At 37.2% G+C, this 16,638-nt stretch overlaps 1 protein-coding gene across 3 annotated transcripts in view; it reads left to right on the top strand.

The window, feature by feature from the left end:
* The first annotated feature begins 5,072 nt into the window (after positions 1-5,072).
* The window catches only part of LOC129426552 (guanine nucleotide exchange factor VAV3), a 96,437-nt gene continuing 84,871 nt past the window's right edge, over positions 5,073-16,638 (top strand). Inside the window, exons 1-2 of one of the 3 annotated variants that reach the window (XM_073864239.1) lie at positions 5,073-5,596; positions 16,270-16,386. In XM_073864239.1, the coding sequence (XP_073720340.1) occupies positions 5,390-5,596; positions 16,270-16,386 (324 nt within the window). In that variant the 5' untranslated portion in view covers positions 5,073-5,389. Of the gene's footprint in view, positions 5,597-9,270; positions 9,340-16,269; positions 16,387-16,638 lie in introns of those variants that run through there. The other 2 variants (XM_073864240.1, XM_073864241.1) reach the window with 2 other exon arrangements.

The following is a 16,638-nucleotide window of genomic DNA, read 5'->3' as shown; positions in this document are numbered from 1 at the left end:
TCTCTATTTGTTTTGTTTCTCTCTGTTCATCTTTTTTCTCTCTGTTCCTGTCCTTGCACATCTGACACCTCTAAAGCATTGAATTCTTGTAGGAAGTCTGGCTTCAGTTCTCCTGAGGTCTCCTGGTCATTGATTTTTGCAGTGACTCTGTGTATGCAGATCAATAATTGTACACAAGGATTTAACTTGAATGATTTTGTCTAGATATTAGCTAAGGTCCATTAGTTTTGCTCTGTAACTGAGGTGCCCTTTCTTGGTACAATGTAATATGAAATAAGCTTGGCTGTAGTATTGTTGAAAGACACAATAAAAAGTTTAGTCCAACTAATGACAATTAATTCCGATATGATACAGTATGCCACAAGGTATTTTGATATTTCAGTTAATTTTATTTCATTAAAGCAACACTATGTAGTTTTTTTTACCTTTAAATAATGTCTCTAAAATTATTTCAGTGATAGAACAACTTTTAACTGGACAAATTGTACTGTTGCTGCAACCTGAGCAGCCTCCTAGCTGCTACAAGCACACTCTGAAAGTGGGGGTGGAGGGTAGGAAACACAGCCCTGCTCCTCCCCCTGCCTGCAGAAGAGTGTCTGATACCAGGCACTGTTGCGCTCTTCAACCACATGGGGGAGCTGTAAGTCATTTTTACATGGAAACTACATAGTGTTGCTTTAATAAAATTAATAAAAAAATCACCTCTGTGGCTTTGGGTATAGGGGTGCATTTTGGGTTTCATTATTGTTTTCTAATAACCATACATTTTTGTACGATTCACTTCATATAAATTCATACGAGTTAGCCAACTCGTACAATATGTACGAATTCAAGTGAGATCATGGTATTTTCTGTATTGTTTCTGGGGTAAATATCCAACCCTGTATCACAACATTATGTACCTATAGTCACGTAAATTTGTGAGTTTTTCCTTTACACTGACATATTTTTCCGCTTTTTTGTTTGAACATGGCACACATTTCTGGTTACTTGTCACTGTAACGTATTTGGTACTCAACTGTTTTGTCCTACCATTGATGTTCGGTTTAGGGTTTGCGTTAGGAAGTCATTTTAAGTATTGGTTTATACCTTTTTCCATGATTTTTTTTTATATTTTATGATTTTTAAACCATTGTCGCCTGGCATTAGTGTTAGAGTTGCGTTTGGGTAAGGATGTGATTTTATGTAAATCTAACCCCAAACCGAAGCGACAATGGTAAGAAAATAGGACAAAACAGTTGAGTAACAAATACGTGACAGTGACACGTAAACAGAAATGCGTGACATGTTCACGCAAAAAGGTGGAAAAACGTTTCAGTGTCACGAAAAATACTTTACGTGACTATAGGTACGTAATTTCGTGATACTGGGTTGAAATATGCAGAAAAGATTTGAACATTGTAAAATGATTTAAATGGAGTTATTATAGTAATACATGCTAGCAGACATAAAAATAATATTATACAAAATATTTATTAAACAAAACACAAAAGGGGCGGTGCACATCTGGATTTTAGAAAGTACTGGCACACTGTAAATAAATGCAGCATTTTTGTCAAATGAACGTATATTTTTATGTTACTTTAACGTAACAAATTGAGTTAAACAATTTCAACTTGTTTTTATAATATATATGCTGCATTTTTTACAGTGCAGTTCAATTTCTTTCCCAGATTAAATAAAAGTAAATTATTGTTAATTCAAGCCTCATTTAAAAATAACATGTTGACAACATAACATAACAACATAACATAACAACATAACATAACGTAACATAACATATAACATAGGCTATAACACATAACATATAACAACATAACAAAACGCAACACATCGCAATGCACCGTAACGTAACGCAACGTAACCTAACGCAATGTAACCTAACGCAACGTAACGCAACGTAACATAAAACATATAACATATGACATATAACATAACATATAACAAATAAAGTATAACATAACATAACATAATATATAACATATAACACATATAACATATAACAACATAACGAAACGCAACACAACGCAATGCACCGTAACCTAACGTATTGCAACGCAACATAACGTAACATATAACACATAACATATAACAACGTAACATAACAAAATGCAACAAAACGCAATGCACCGTAACGTAACGTATTGCAACGCAACATAACGTAACATATAACATATGGTCTGACTAGTTGCTAAATTAAACTCTTGAACAAATGCATAGTCGAAAATAACAAATGTTTTGGTTTCCTAGGTAATCTACGTGTTGTTGTTTTTTTGCTTGTTATAAATAAACTGTTTAAATAACTTTGTTGTTATTTATTCTTAGCGGAGTTTACCGGAAATTAAATGTTGACCACGAAAGCTGCTTGTTTATGTTGTAACTACTGCTGAAACCGTCTATAACATATAACAAATAACATAACATCACGTGATCTTTTTTGGATTTACAAACAAATATTTTATTAAAATTATAGGCCTGATGCCCCATAGTAGCATTTTGGTACTTACCCACATATTTGCTGTGGTAATTTACAACATGCTGCTATCAATAGAGTTTAACCTAGAATATTTCTATAACACCTATCAACCTTGATCAGTTATTTGTGAAATATGATGCTTATACAGAGCACAGGAAATATTGTCACCAGATGAGCAATCATTAGCATGCCAGGTCTGACTATAACCTAAAACACAATGCAGGTCACGACGAGGATGCCAATTATTAGAATGGCAGCAATGTGGCAATGCTCGAGTCTCTCTAAGAATTTGGCTTGTGTGTGGCACTTTGATCATCTGTCAGCGCAGAGGGGGCGACTGACTTGTGCCAAGTCTCTAACGTTGTGAAGGAAGGAAAAGAGAGATAGAGATTGGCTCCAAACATCCTGTGCTCTCCACTTCCTTCCTGCGCTTGCCCACATTTTCAGACTTCCTCTTTAGCCTTTCTAACCAATCGTGAAACGGGGAGAGCGCAGAATGGGGCGCTGCTTTGCAGTTAAGCCCCTCCCACCGCGTGGAACGGCTGCTTTAGGCTATCACCGTCTGATGGTCTCTCTAGGGATTGATTTGTGATGGATGATGCCGTCCAGCCCTTCCATCCCGGTGTTATAGGGGATAGAAACACAACCCATGTGATGACTGCAGCAGTGTTGGTACAGGAAATAGTTCTTGTTATATGAATCCTCCTCTATGCAAGTTGCCCTCACTCAACCCTTTACAACAGAATGGAAAATAAATAAAGAATTTAGCACACAGATAATAAGGCTCCTAACAGTCCCTGGTTATGACTGACAGATGGTTTAATTTATCCTCACGGCACGCTCAAGACCCCCTGCTCCACGATCTCATTCACATGGGCCTTATGAAACATGTAAACGTGTGAGATGGTGCCTGCTGGACGTAACATCACGCTATCTGTTAGGAAGTATGCAAAGTACCTTCTCAAATAACAAAATGTATTATTTAATGCAAAATACAGAAGTGACTTCTGTTAAATGAAATGTTATTTCTGTGAATGTTAATGTTTAAATCAGATTTTTTATTTAGTTGAATTTTGTGCATAGTTTTATATAATAATAGCCTGCTTGTCGAAAGTAAGTGAAAATGTGGACAGTCCCAGCTGACCGTGTTGATGTAGACCTCCTGAACTTCATTATGACAGCAGCAGGAGATAGACAGAAACAGGATATCTACTGTATGACAATGCATTACTTGCTGCCTATCTCTCTTTTGCCAACTCTCTCTCTCTCTCTCTCTCTCTCTCTCTCTCTCTCTCTCTACTAGGCACACATTAGAATTTTAAATGAAAATTAAATTAAATTAAAAATAGGCCATAATTTTCTGTTTTTTAAACAATATTTCAATATGAAAATGTTAAAGAAATATAAAATAAATATAAAAGAGTTGACATATTGTCAACTGTAAATGATTATGCTATCTGGTAAATTATTACAAACGATTTGAATGAAAAGCCATTCCACTAAATAAAACAAGAGTAAGTTGAAAGTAAAATAAAAGACTTCACACTAAACAGACCTCCAAGGGGTCTAAATGCACCCCAGCTGTTATTGTGGCTTTATAAAAGGTCCATTAGGTATAATATGTATACATTTGTATCCAGTGTTGGGAAAAGTTACTTTTAAAAGTAATGCATTACAATATTAAGCTACTCCCCAAAAAGTAACTAATTGCGTTACTTTTCATGGAAAGTAATGCTTACGTTACGTTTTAGTTACTTTTTCTTGGCTGAGGCTTGATCTCTTTCAGGCCTTGCAGGTGTTTTTATGAATGAAAAGTTCTGCATTCAAAAATTGCATATTTCATCATAAAAATGTCGAGCTCTGGTCTGCCATCTCAGTTTCTGACTCAAACTGTTCCAACACAGGCGTGTACGCATAATGTGACTACGTTCAGTTTAACTCAGTACATATATTTTTTTATTCGAATGAATTAAACTAAAAATATTTAAAAAGTAATGCGTTACTTCACTTTAGTATTATTACGTAATGCACGTTACTTGTAATGCTTTACCCCCAACACTGTTTGTATCTGTGAGATATTTCCTAATGTGAAGTCGTTTAAGTCCAAAGCTGTACTTTTTGAAAGGGTACTGCCCGGGTAACAGCTGGGGTACATACAGTATTTTGACCAATTAGACTAAACATAAAATATATTTCTTAGTGTTTAGGTATTTTACAATGAATATACATACATCTTTTAGTTATGCCACACACTAGAATTGTATTAAGTAAAACTTATGGGTGAGGGGGCTTCAGTTGTTGTGGACAATGGGGGGTCTTGAAATCCAAAAGGTCTGCTTTAAATCATAAAAATAGACCCTATTCAAAATTTAAACAAAATATGTTTGTGTTTCAAGCTAGCATGATGAACTAACTACAACACTGACTTCACTAAAATGATCTTATAATTATTGCAAAAATGACACAACAAAACGTCTTATGTAGAATCCAGTTTGGTTATATGTACACAAGTGTTAAAATACAGTGGCCACTGTATAATCATTAGTCCTCCGGGTGTTCCGGGTGTCAGCTGCACGCGTCCCCTTTATACGCGCATACTCACACGAGCTTGAAGAGCGCGCAATACGCAAAACATCTGAAGCAGGAAGAGAGGCAGAGAGAGACAGACATATATATAGAGAGAGAAAGAGGGAGGGGTGAGCAAAAAAGAGGTGAAAGAGGGATCGAGGAGAGCAGCAGCATTCGGATCAGCCACTTACAGCATCCAGTGATCTGATCGCCAGTTATTCTGCTATGCTCAGCGGACGCGTGGACGCCAATTCCGCTTTGGTGTAACGGAGGTCTCGGAAGGGAGTTTGACATACATGCCCATCGGATTTGCCTCAAACCTTTGATTGTTTATTATCACTGGACATGATGGAACATTGGAGACAGTGTGCGCTATGGTTGATCAATTGTAAGGTGCTCCCGGCGAACCATCGGGTGACATGGGAGTCCGCTCAGGTTTTTGACCTGGCGCAGACCCTGCGTGATGGGGTTCTCCTGTGCCAGCTTCTCAACAACCTGAAACCCCAATCTATCAACCTGAGGGAAATCAACCTGAGACCTCAGATGTCACAGGTATGTAATGATGATGATAGCATGCATGAATGCTGTTGATTTGGATTTTGGGGGAACAGGCATGAAAGTGAAACAATTCAAAAGTCTTGCGTTACAAGATTTTTTAAATTAGACGCTATGTATAAAAACTAATAGGGAAATCAGTAATGTTCGTCTAGTTATACATCACATGTGAAATAGGGTACTTGTAGTGCCATGTTGATATTATTGCAATACATGCGGTACCGTTATATTTATATTTCAGTGCTAAATTCTGCCCCCTATCGGTAAATATCAGCAATGCAGAAACCCGGTAAGAGATGTGCATCTGCCATATGAGGGTTATTTTGACCTGCTCCTGTTTTGTATTTGTAACATCTATTTAAAAATATTAAATTAGCATTAGCATTTTAATGATAATCAATCCTAATACACCAAATGGCTTTTTTGATACATCCCATGAAATTACAGCTGTGTGTTGTCTATAAAGGTATGAAGGTCAGATAAAAAGCTGTCTGAGTTTGGTCTCGTCCCTTGTACCCTGCCAGGATTAGTTTCACCGTCTGCGGAAAGCGTTTTATTGCGGACAGCCTTTGATATATGTCCGTCCGCTCTGTGTTGTTAAACGCCATCTGTTCAAAGCCTGGATGTGATTATGGCCCTCACACATAAGGTGAAATGAGTACTGACACTGTGACATTTCATATCACTGACAGATATCCACAGTAACCTTCGTACGTGGATGCACAGTAACTAGCAAGTGTATAAACAACATGCACACTGTGCAATTAAAGTAAACCTTTATGCATTAAATAAATAAATATCTTATCTATCTATCCCCCACATATCAGTACATGTTTGGTGTTAGTTTATGATTTCCATCTGTAGTAAAGTTCCTCCATTCGGCAAAAATAAAAGTACAAAATAAAAAAAAGGGACCCAAAATGAGCAAATCGTCCATGTAAACCAGTGTTTTGAGCACGGAGGTGAAATTTCCATCACTGAGGAATCGGAGCATGAATTATTCATGGCATTTTTGTCGGCTATTTTATCATAGACTCATTATAGCACATGGGACACAGGCACGCCGTCCCAAGAGACTGGCACAGACAAAAGCAGTGAAAGCCGAATCTCTATCTCATCAGAGCAACTCCAGGGGCCCGAATGGACCCATTGGGTTCCCTTCACCCCACCAATAGGCGTATAATTAGAATACAATGCGCAATTCCTCCCCCATAAAAATTTCGGAATTAATGCCAGGAATGATAGGAACCAGGCCAGGAGGAGGTTGTGTTTGTAGTCGTGGAAGGGAGTTAAAGTATTTAAATCCAGGCCTGTGTGAACTGAAGAACAGAAAGGTTTACATGCAGGTTTGAATCATGCGAAAGGTGGAAGTGTAAGATTGAGGAAGCCACAAATGCAAGTGCCTTTCTCACACGAGGGTTTCTTCCGTTTAACGTGCGCGTTTGTGAGGAGTGGAAGGAAATGGCAACAGGTGTTTGGCAAGGCATCAAAACTTTATTTAGATATGAACATATGTGGATAGATAAGTCATTTTAAATCATAGTTTGAGGCAGCATTCAGGCATACTACACTGTACATAAGCCAATCTTTCCCTCGGCAGCCGGTTGTGTATATCAGAAATACTGGTAACTGGTAAAATTATCACAGTGTCTGCCGGATAATCACAGTCTCATCTTCAGGTCGGAGGGGGAAACACAAAAGCTGACGCCCACTTATTGGGCACATACAGTAGTTTCCGAGCAGTGACGTGTGCAGGGGAAATGAGGAAATGGGATGAAGGAAGGAAATGAAACTAAACATCCTCTGAAGACCCTTTACTGCGCAAACTTCAAAAGCTTGCAAGTTATAGGAGTTTTAGTACTTGACGGATAAGTGCTTGAGTACCTGGGATGGATTTGACCATTGCATCATATTTATAATGCCATGTTAAGTTAAAATGCTTATTTAAAAAAAAATGTGGTTGCTAGGGTGTTCTGAGGGGTGTTCACGTTTCTGTGGTTGCTAGGGCTGGCTGGTTGCTACTATAGATAGTTAACTAGCACACAAGCCAGACAAATTGAGATATCATCTTGTTGCACAGACAATGCAGGATGAGTTTTGCACCAGGTTCATCCTAAATGAGTGATAGTAATGGACATTTACTTACGTTTACATTTCGAAAAGCAGACAGTTTTATCCAAAGCCAAATAGTGATATTTCTTTAGCAAACACCACTAATAATTAAATTCCCAAAGTTAAAAAACGGTGGAGGCAAACATCATGTCATGCATATAATACAAATTTCATGCACAAATTATGCAAGGACTCGCAAGTCCAGCCAGTCCTCTCTCTCTCTCTCTCTCTGTCTCTCTCTCTCTCTCTCTAACATTGACTGACCTTTCTTCTGTCACCAAGGTAACAGCATCTACTGTAAATGGCTAAGGATCAGAAGACAAAGATGCTCCCCAAAGACACTGTGAATCACACATTTACAGTGCAGATTTTAAATTGCATCTTTGAATAGCATAACACGAATAAAGCGTGAATTACATTAGGATTTTAAATGAAGGCAGACATTTCACATCCAAGAAAGCTCTTTTGTTTCAAAAAATCCATGAGTATTAGGTTTGGGAAACCTACCCAGCCTAATTTAGGACATTTGGATTATACTGTGAACATTGAAAAAGCATTTACCGTATGTGCTTATGGCCTTCAAGTGAGCAGAAAGGGTCATTAATGATGAAATTTAATTGTCTTTTAGGTTTGGTATCTGATTATGGATCCTTTTAAAGGGCCAATTAAAAATAAGTGAAATCCTACTCTGTGTCATCGTGCAAAATTGGCATCTGCTTTTTGTTGACGCCACACAAACGGCCCTGCAGTGTTCAACCTTTACCTTAATCTGTCAACATATCTAGCAATGAACATAAACAGCAGCAGTGAAGAATTTCACCAGCATGATAGAGAAACTCAATTATCATCATATAAGGTTTAAACTGCAAAGAAATTTCTGCAATAAAATATGATTAGCATTTTGAGTGACACAAATTGGCACAAAAGTGACAATAGGGCTAGTATTAATTAATGATGAACTTAATATTCAAGCTACGTTTGTGTATACAAGTATACAAACCACACAATTTTAGCGTTAAAGTAAACTAAATGATATTTTAAAACGAGCTAATCATACTGTGGGGTTTCTTTTAGGCGACACTGCGCAGACTAATAATCGGATTATGACATTGAAGTACCGCGAGAGCACAATTCTCCGATGCTTTAGAATTACTCTCGCGGTTCTTTGATGCCACATCTGCACAGCGCTTGCCGATGTCTAGAAAAGTATTTTTTTTAGCACAACGCGGTGTCAATCACACAAACTACACTGAGAGCGTGACGCTCAACGTGCTTGCTTTGAAAATAATTAAAGACGCTCACTCACCTTCCCTCAGACAGCGGTTAAGCCGGACTGGGGCGAAGACTTACATTGGAAAATCCATCTGTTAAGAAATTACTCCATTTCGCGACTGACTGACTGCCTTTCTGAAAGCGGATTTTCAGCACCTGCATGAAGAGTAAATACAATATGTTCGACATCAAGCAGCTCTGCGCAGACCGATTAACGTATGACATCAACGTACCGCGAGCTTTCACCCGCTGTCAAGTCGCTCTCGCTGTACTTTGCTGTCATACGGCCAACGTTCTGCGTCATGCAGAAAACGACTTAAAACTCCAACTGTCCAGTACAAACAAACATCGCAAAGGTATGCCGGACACTTTACGCACATCCTTTTTTACATTTTGTGAAATAACCTTTTAGTTATAGGATGCTAATTTATACAAGGTAAATGTAATGGATGGTTTAATATTTCGTAAGAACAGTAAACTGTGTGCGTGCGTGCGTATCACGTTATTATGATTCTATTGAATCATTTTGTGTAAAATGTCTATTGTTTTGGCAGTCTAAACAATAATAAAGCGGTCTAAACAAATTTTTCAGCATCACATTTTAAAATGTATTTATTCATCATCCCACTGAAAAACAAGCATTGAATTATAGGATACTGTATTTCTGCACAATAAAGCAAATGCAGAGTTTCATGCATACAAAAAGCAGTAGTGTGAAAGTTTGCATATTCAGACATTCTGGTATATTTTCGTTACATCCTTGTGAAACTTTGTGGTAGCACCTGTGATGTGGCAGTTAACATCCGGTTTAATGGTGACCATCAGAGAATCTCACAGCTTACTCTGATGGGTTATCTGCCCAGTGTGGTGTACAGCGTAGTAGTGCCCTGTGTTCACTACACAGTAGATCTACAGTACAAGTGATGGCATTAGCCAGCACTTTATTGTCTTCCTCCTGTTTGTTTACACACCATGAAACAATGCAAGGCCATGTGTCATCCACATCATGTACATACTTGTGCAGTCAGCTGTTGTACTGGAAATATGCTCATGTGATCAATAGGATGCATGTATCCAAGGTCAACATAGATTTTAAACGTACAATTAAAATATTGCTTTGTTCATAACTGAACTGCTATGAGACAATAAAGAAACTAGCATAGTTGGTTCAATATTGTTTACTGTATAAAGAATTAGTTACAGTGTGTATAGACCAATTTTCAGTACTACAGGTTACATACATGTAAAAAGTTACACATTTCACGTTTCACAGTTTTTTCAAGCGTGTTGCTTCTCATCTGACGTGTGACTACTTGAAGCACCTCACTCATGGGGTTTGTGGTTATCGTACGGTAAGGCCAGCCTCCGAACTACAATCTTTCAGTTGTTAGCTTAGATCTGTAGCCATACCATTGGTGAGAGCATTCATACAGATTTCATCAGACTGATCATAAGTGGCCTTGGAGAGCATTTTTGGACTTACAGTCCAACAGAGGTCAGATAAATAAAGCGCATAAATGTACTGCATTTTGGAGAATGATTCAATGCTTGTTCATACTCTTGGTTATTTTATGCTGAGTTGTAATGAAGCACGCTAGAAGACTGATTTTGTAGCACATTGCGTGTTTAGCAGTCTTCTCGGTTGAACTGTGGTAAAAAGCTCACAGCTGGTGCTCTCCACGCTTTGCAAATGTGTCTTAAGCCATTGATTTAAAACACACTTCCTTATTCCACTGAATTAGTTTTTTTTAAACCATTACAGTTCAAATGATCCCAGGAACTACATCTCCAAGACTGAATCAGTTTTAAGAATCATTGAAGTCTTGAGTTTACGTATTGAAAGCTTTCGTGATCTGATTGTTTTTCATGAAAGCTCTTTGAGCTGCCCAGGGTTCAAAGCTTCATGGAAGCAAATGCATGATTTTAAAAGCGCTTGATTGTACAGTTTTATTGCATTTTATGCACTTTAGTTTAAGAAAAATGCTTCCCTGTGTCTGATGCTTAAAATTTAATAGCATGTTTTTGCTGCCATGTATAACTGCTGTGATTGCTCTGCTGAAAAAAACAATAAAACCATTACAGAAAATAATTTATTGGGAATTTTATTGGTTCTAGTGGAATATGGCCCAAAACAGACTACAGTGTATTGGTTCTTGTTGGTCTCTAATATAATGGTATGTATTGGTTCTATGTATTGGTTCTAATGGAATATGGCCCAAAACACACTACAGTGTAGTGGTTTTAATGGTAAAAGCTAATGGTTCCTATTGGTATTTTAATGGAAACCATTAGAATTTTCTGAAATGGTTTTATTGTTTTTTTCAGCAGGGTGGCTAGGCTCTTTACATAAACCTACAAGTATGACTAGTCTTGTAGTAGTACTCAAGACCGGTCTCAAGACCATTTTTTTGGTTGTCTTGGTCTTGTCTTAGTTGTCGCAGATTTAGTGGTCTCTAGATTTTATTTCAAGATCGGTCAAGACCACAACTTTGGGAATTGCACTAAATTGCTGGTGCACTGTCTAATTTATGTGTTAACATCATTAATGTGATTGGATAAAAAAACTTCTGGGTTTAAAAGCAATCGTTGACTTATTTTTTATTTAATATCTTTTATTACTGTTGTGTCCATAAAAATAAAAGATGGGGGATAGTCAGGGGTGGAAACTTGTTTTTGATCCAAAATAGGTAATTTTTGTGATTCGTCTAGATCCGATGAGGTTTTGAAAATGAGGGGTGAAGGGGGTCTGCGACAGGGTACCATGTGGTAACAATGTCAAATGTATAGCGAGTTTGGCGTGTTATATTTTACAATTTATAGTCACCTTATTTACTGCCGAAGTTTAAGCAGTCTGTGCAGATTGAGCGCACACACTTAACTCGTAGTATTTTCTCATTCAAGGTTACGCGCCCACTTCACGTTGCTGTGCGCGTGGTCACAAAAGCTTAACATTTGTAAACGTATTTAAACATCGCAGTTTTAAATTAAGTGATTTTAAGTCGTTGAAACACTATCAACCGTGCAAACAAGCAGCCGCTTCTCATTGAGCTTGTGAGTGTTTTTGCCGCTGTATTAGCCTTAAATACACATATTCGTCGAAATTCCTGGTTTTTGCAAGTATCCTCAAGTAAATAAACATGACAATTTAGGTCTTAAGAGAAAGTAAACAGCTAAAAGAGAAAACGCATGTGTAACAGTAGCCTATATAGATCCAGACTTTGGTCTTAAAGGGGAAGTTACCTAATTTTGCTCTTGTCTGTTACTCGTGTTAACCAAACAGCATTGAGAGAAAATCTCTCTGCTCTTAACTTAACCACTTTTTTTACCTTTAATAAGATAAGTAAGTCATGAGAAATTGTACACAACTTTGATTAAAGTTGCTCGTTCAGGGTTAATATTCATACTGTATTAGAGCTATGACCAGAACAAACCTTAAATGATTTGTTTATGTGTACTGAATAATATGAAATACAAATTTCTGTAACACTTTACAAAAAGGTTGTATTTGTTCGCAATTTTACTAGCATTTATTAATTCTTGTTAATGTCATTACAGTAATTAATGTTAGTTTGAGGTGCATTTACTAATGTTAACAGTTTCAAATTTGATAAAAAAAATAAAATGCTACACTAATAGGATTTACAATTATAAATAAATAAATAAAATACAAATTAGAATTGATATAAACTGTGATAAATACAGTATATGAACGCTTGTGTCTTTGTCTCCTTTTTCACCCCTGATGAGTTTGCACCCCTGGATAGTTCACTTAGTGTTGTAGTCGAGACCACCTAAATCGAGACCAAGACCAGAGGATGTGAAACCAAGACAAGACCAAAGACGGTCGAGACCGAGACAAGACCTTACAAAAATGGATGGTATTACATCTTGGACATTGTGGGCCTTTGTATTAATTTTGTTGACAAATTAATGTAATTCCCTCCATTTTTGTAAGGTCTTGCCTCGGACTCGACCGCCTTCGGTCTTGTCTTGGTTTCACATCCTCTGGTCTTGGTCTCGATTTAGGTGGTCTCGACTACAACACTAAGTATAACTTGATATGTCATTATAGAAACCAAATTGCTTAATACTGTGTGTAGGTATTTGTGTGTGAAAGTGACTCAGATGTTAATACGCTCTTGGTTGAGATTTTACAGTGAAGCCTTTATATTATATGCATACGATAAAATGGTCAAAAAATGATCCCAGACTGTCACTGGGGTACAGATATGTGTGCATTATTTGGTATCAATATGTACCTTTGAGGTACTAATATGCACCCTTTAGGTGCAAACTGCAAAGGTGTACCTTTTGAAAGGGCACTATTGGCATCTAAAAAGCATTTTTTGTCCATTTCTTCTGACAGTGTACAAAAAACATCTCTGCAAGAGTCTGAAGCACATTACCATAAAACTATCAGCGCAGTAGGGGTTTAACAGCATCAGAAACAGTGTTTCCAATAAACCCTAATGCATCTGAAATGTTTTGCAGAAAGCAACACTGCTACATTTAACGGCCACATCAAACGAACATGGCCTCTGTTTAAATCTTTCCCTTTTTCTCTCTGTTTCTATCTAGCTTTCCTCTATTCCGACCCACCGGGACTTCTTGTGACTCGAGGAAAGATGTGCCATTCCGATAATGTGTTTAAACCAAACAAGTGTAAACAGTCGAGCAGATTTGTTGGCCGAACATTTTCTCATCTAATCGGTGCATAAGCGTGGCCCTAGGCCTGTGATGAAGTCATCTGTCGGGGGGAGGACGGGAACCGAGAGCCAATGTGTAGTTTTCGATCTGCAAATTAAGAGTTATTAGTTTAAATGCATAAAAATGCTCAACAAACGGCAGAAGATGAGTCTGGGGCGTCCTTGCTCTCTTTAAAGGTGCAGTTGCAAACAATTACAGTATACAACCCAAGAAATCGAAGGTGCAGCTGCAGTGCAAAGCATCGTCTGTCTCATATTCACTTCCTTTTGTTGCTTAAGATAGAATCATGGCTTTACAACAGACGTGAAACTCATTGTCTAACAAGAGAGTTTGACACGCGACGTATGACCGCCGACAGATGCGCGGTGCTAATATAACTATTTAAAAGGACACGTTTCTGTAAACATGCTCGGCAAAAGGGGAAAGTTGCAGATCTGTAAACCATAACAGGACATCCATTAAGATTATTTTCGCTGTTTTTTTGAGAAACAGAGAGAAGGTGTGTGAGAGAGAACAAATTACTGAGCTGTTGATGAAAATTTCCTCCGTCTTCAGTCACTAAGCAACACTTCACATGCAGTGAAAGGAAATTACAGATAATAACTTTGACAAAACTTTGTTTCAAAGGAAATCTGTAATATGCCCACACGTTTTCATGAGTGTGCGTGTTGACATTTTCGATAGCAGTACTTCACATCTCTTCATTGAAAAGGAAACGTAATTTAAAACAATACTACTTTTGTTTTAAATTATGTTATATGAAACAACTAAGATTAATGAATGCTGAAGAAGTATTATTTTAATTTATATTCATTCACCTATAATGCTTTAACTATAACAAATGCAACGTTATTGTAACGTTTGTTTAGTGTAGGCCTAACATGGTTTATTTCCTAAACAACAACTTAACCAACACAATGCAAATCTTTTTTACAATCATTATACTTGCATAACTGACTAAGATACAATGACTCTAATACAAAATTTGTCCTGGAAAACAAAACCAGTCATAAGTCGCACGGGTATATTTGAAGAGTTTGGTTCCAAAACGCCATAAATCCTTTTTTACTAATTTGGGCAAAAATGTGTTTTCCATACCAAGAAAGTGACAAGATGAAAACCACTATTTTCTGTTACAAACTTTCGCATAGCATCTATAGGTTATAATAACATAAAAAATTAAAATCCATATTTGATTTTCAACGATGAATTATAAAAACTTTTTTTCAAAATGCTATAAATCTATTGATATATAAATGTGCATTTATCTTTGCCATGTTATATTTATTTAGTTGAATAGTGGTATACACTGATTAAACAAAATAAACATTAATGGCATTAATCAAAACACTAACTTTGTCGTATTAAGAACACTGTCATTGATGCTGTCATCCTTGGGACGTCGTCGCTGAACTTTTTGACAGCGATCAGCTGTAAAATGTTTTGGTCCTACTTGACTTTCGTTGAGTTTGAGTAAAAAAATTGAAAGTTTTTCATAAAATCCCCTGGGGTCAATGTTTAGCATGACAGAAGCTTCATGCGGCTTTCACATAGGACGCGGTGCGCGGTGCGCTATGAAACCCATTCATTTCAATGGCTTGCGCGAGGGCGGTTTGTTGTTGCGTCAAGCAAAGTGCGGGCGCAGCTTGCCCTCACGCCGCGGTCAAAGTTCAAAATAGTTTAACTTTTGCGCTGCGCTCTCTGACGCTTACCCGCGCGGCCAATAGAAACGAGGCGTCCAAACAAAATGGACGAAGAGCTTATACTCGGGTCTGGCCAGCAGAGCACAGGCGGCGACCGCAGCGCACACCGCTTCCTTTGTGAAAGCCGCATCATGCTGTTGTGTGAGAACAAGCCAGCATTTTTCCTTCGCCCGAGTGGCTTACGTTTCTTCCCCACCACAGAAAACCACCACAGGTTTATCAATGCCATCAAAAGTATTATTTTGTTTTTGTTTGTTTGTTCAAAGTACAAGTAGTTAAGGAAAACTAGGATTGCGTGTGTATTTACAATGTTTACAATGCGTGGAATGGTGCGCTGTGATTGGTTAAGTGGATTTATCTGCAGAGAAGGAGGACTGGCGTTTATCGCGTTTTGAGAAAAAAGGGAGAAAAGATTACAGAAAAAACACGGCAGATATCGGATTTTACGCAAAATGAAAAATTACTTTTTAATACTGACCTGATACAATACCGATTTTGGTGGTAAAAAAAAGAGGCGTTTATCCCATTTTCGAACCAAACTCCTAATTTGTAGCAATAACCAACAATACATTGTATGGGTCAAATTTATAAATTTTTATGCCAAAAATCATTAGGATATTATGTAAAGATCATGTTCCATGAAGATATTTTGTACATTTCCTACTGTTAATATAAAAAAATATTTTTCATTAGTAAAGGACTTTATTTAGAGGCGATTTTCTTAATATCTTAATTTTTTTGCACCCTCATATTCCAGATTTGCCACTTTGAGATTATTTCCAATAATATTAAAAATAATAATATTTCTAGTTTATATTTATAAAGTACGATACTATGATTTAAATATTCACATGTATGCCTCTTTTTCTTACCCAGTTTCTCTGCCTAAAGAACATCAGGACGTTTTTACATGCCTGCTCAGAGATCTTCAGCATGAAGAAAAGTGAACTATTTGAGGCCTTTGATTTGTTTGACGTTCGAGATTTCGGAAAGGTAAGAGTGTTTAATTTTCTTTTCTTGCTAGAAACAGATTGTGGTAAAGTACAAACGTGTGTTTCTTTAACTTTGTTTACTTTCTCCCATGGGTTGATTTAAATATAATTTAATAGTATTTCATCTTAATTTTAATATTTTGGATCGGTGCTAGTTGTGAAGTTATCTTTAGGAAGTGAAAGTAGTCTGCTATCTTGTTCAAATGTAGCTTAATGTTCAAAACGTAATTTCCAGCACTGTCATTACCATCAC

This window comes from Misgurnus anguillicaudatus, chromosome 25 (genome assembly GCF_027580225.2).
Source record: "Misgurnus anguillicaudatus chromosome 25, ASM2758022v2, whole genome shotgun sequence".
Taxonomy (NCBI): domain Eukaryota; kingdom Metazoa; phylum Chordata; class Actinopteri; order Cypriniformes; family Cobitidae; genus Misgurnus; species Misgurnus anguillicaudatus.
Note: the sequence above shows the minus strand (reverse complement) of the source record. Positions and strands in the feature narration are given on the sequence as shown.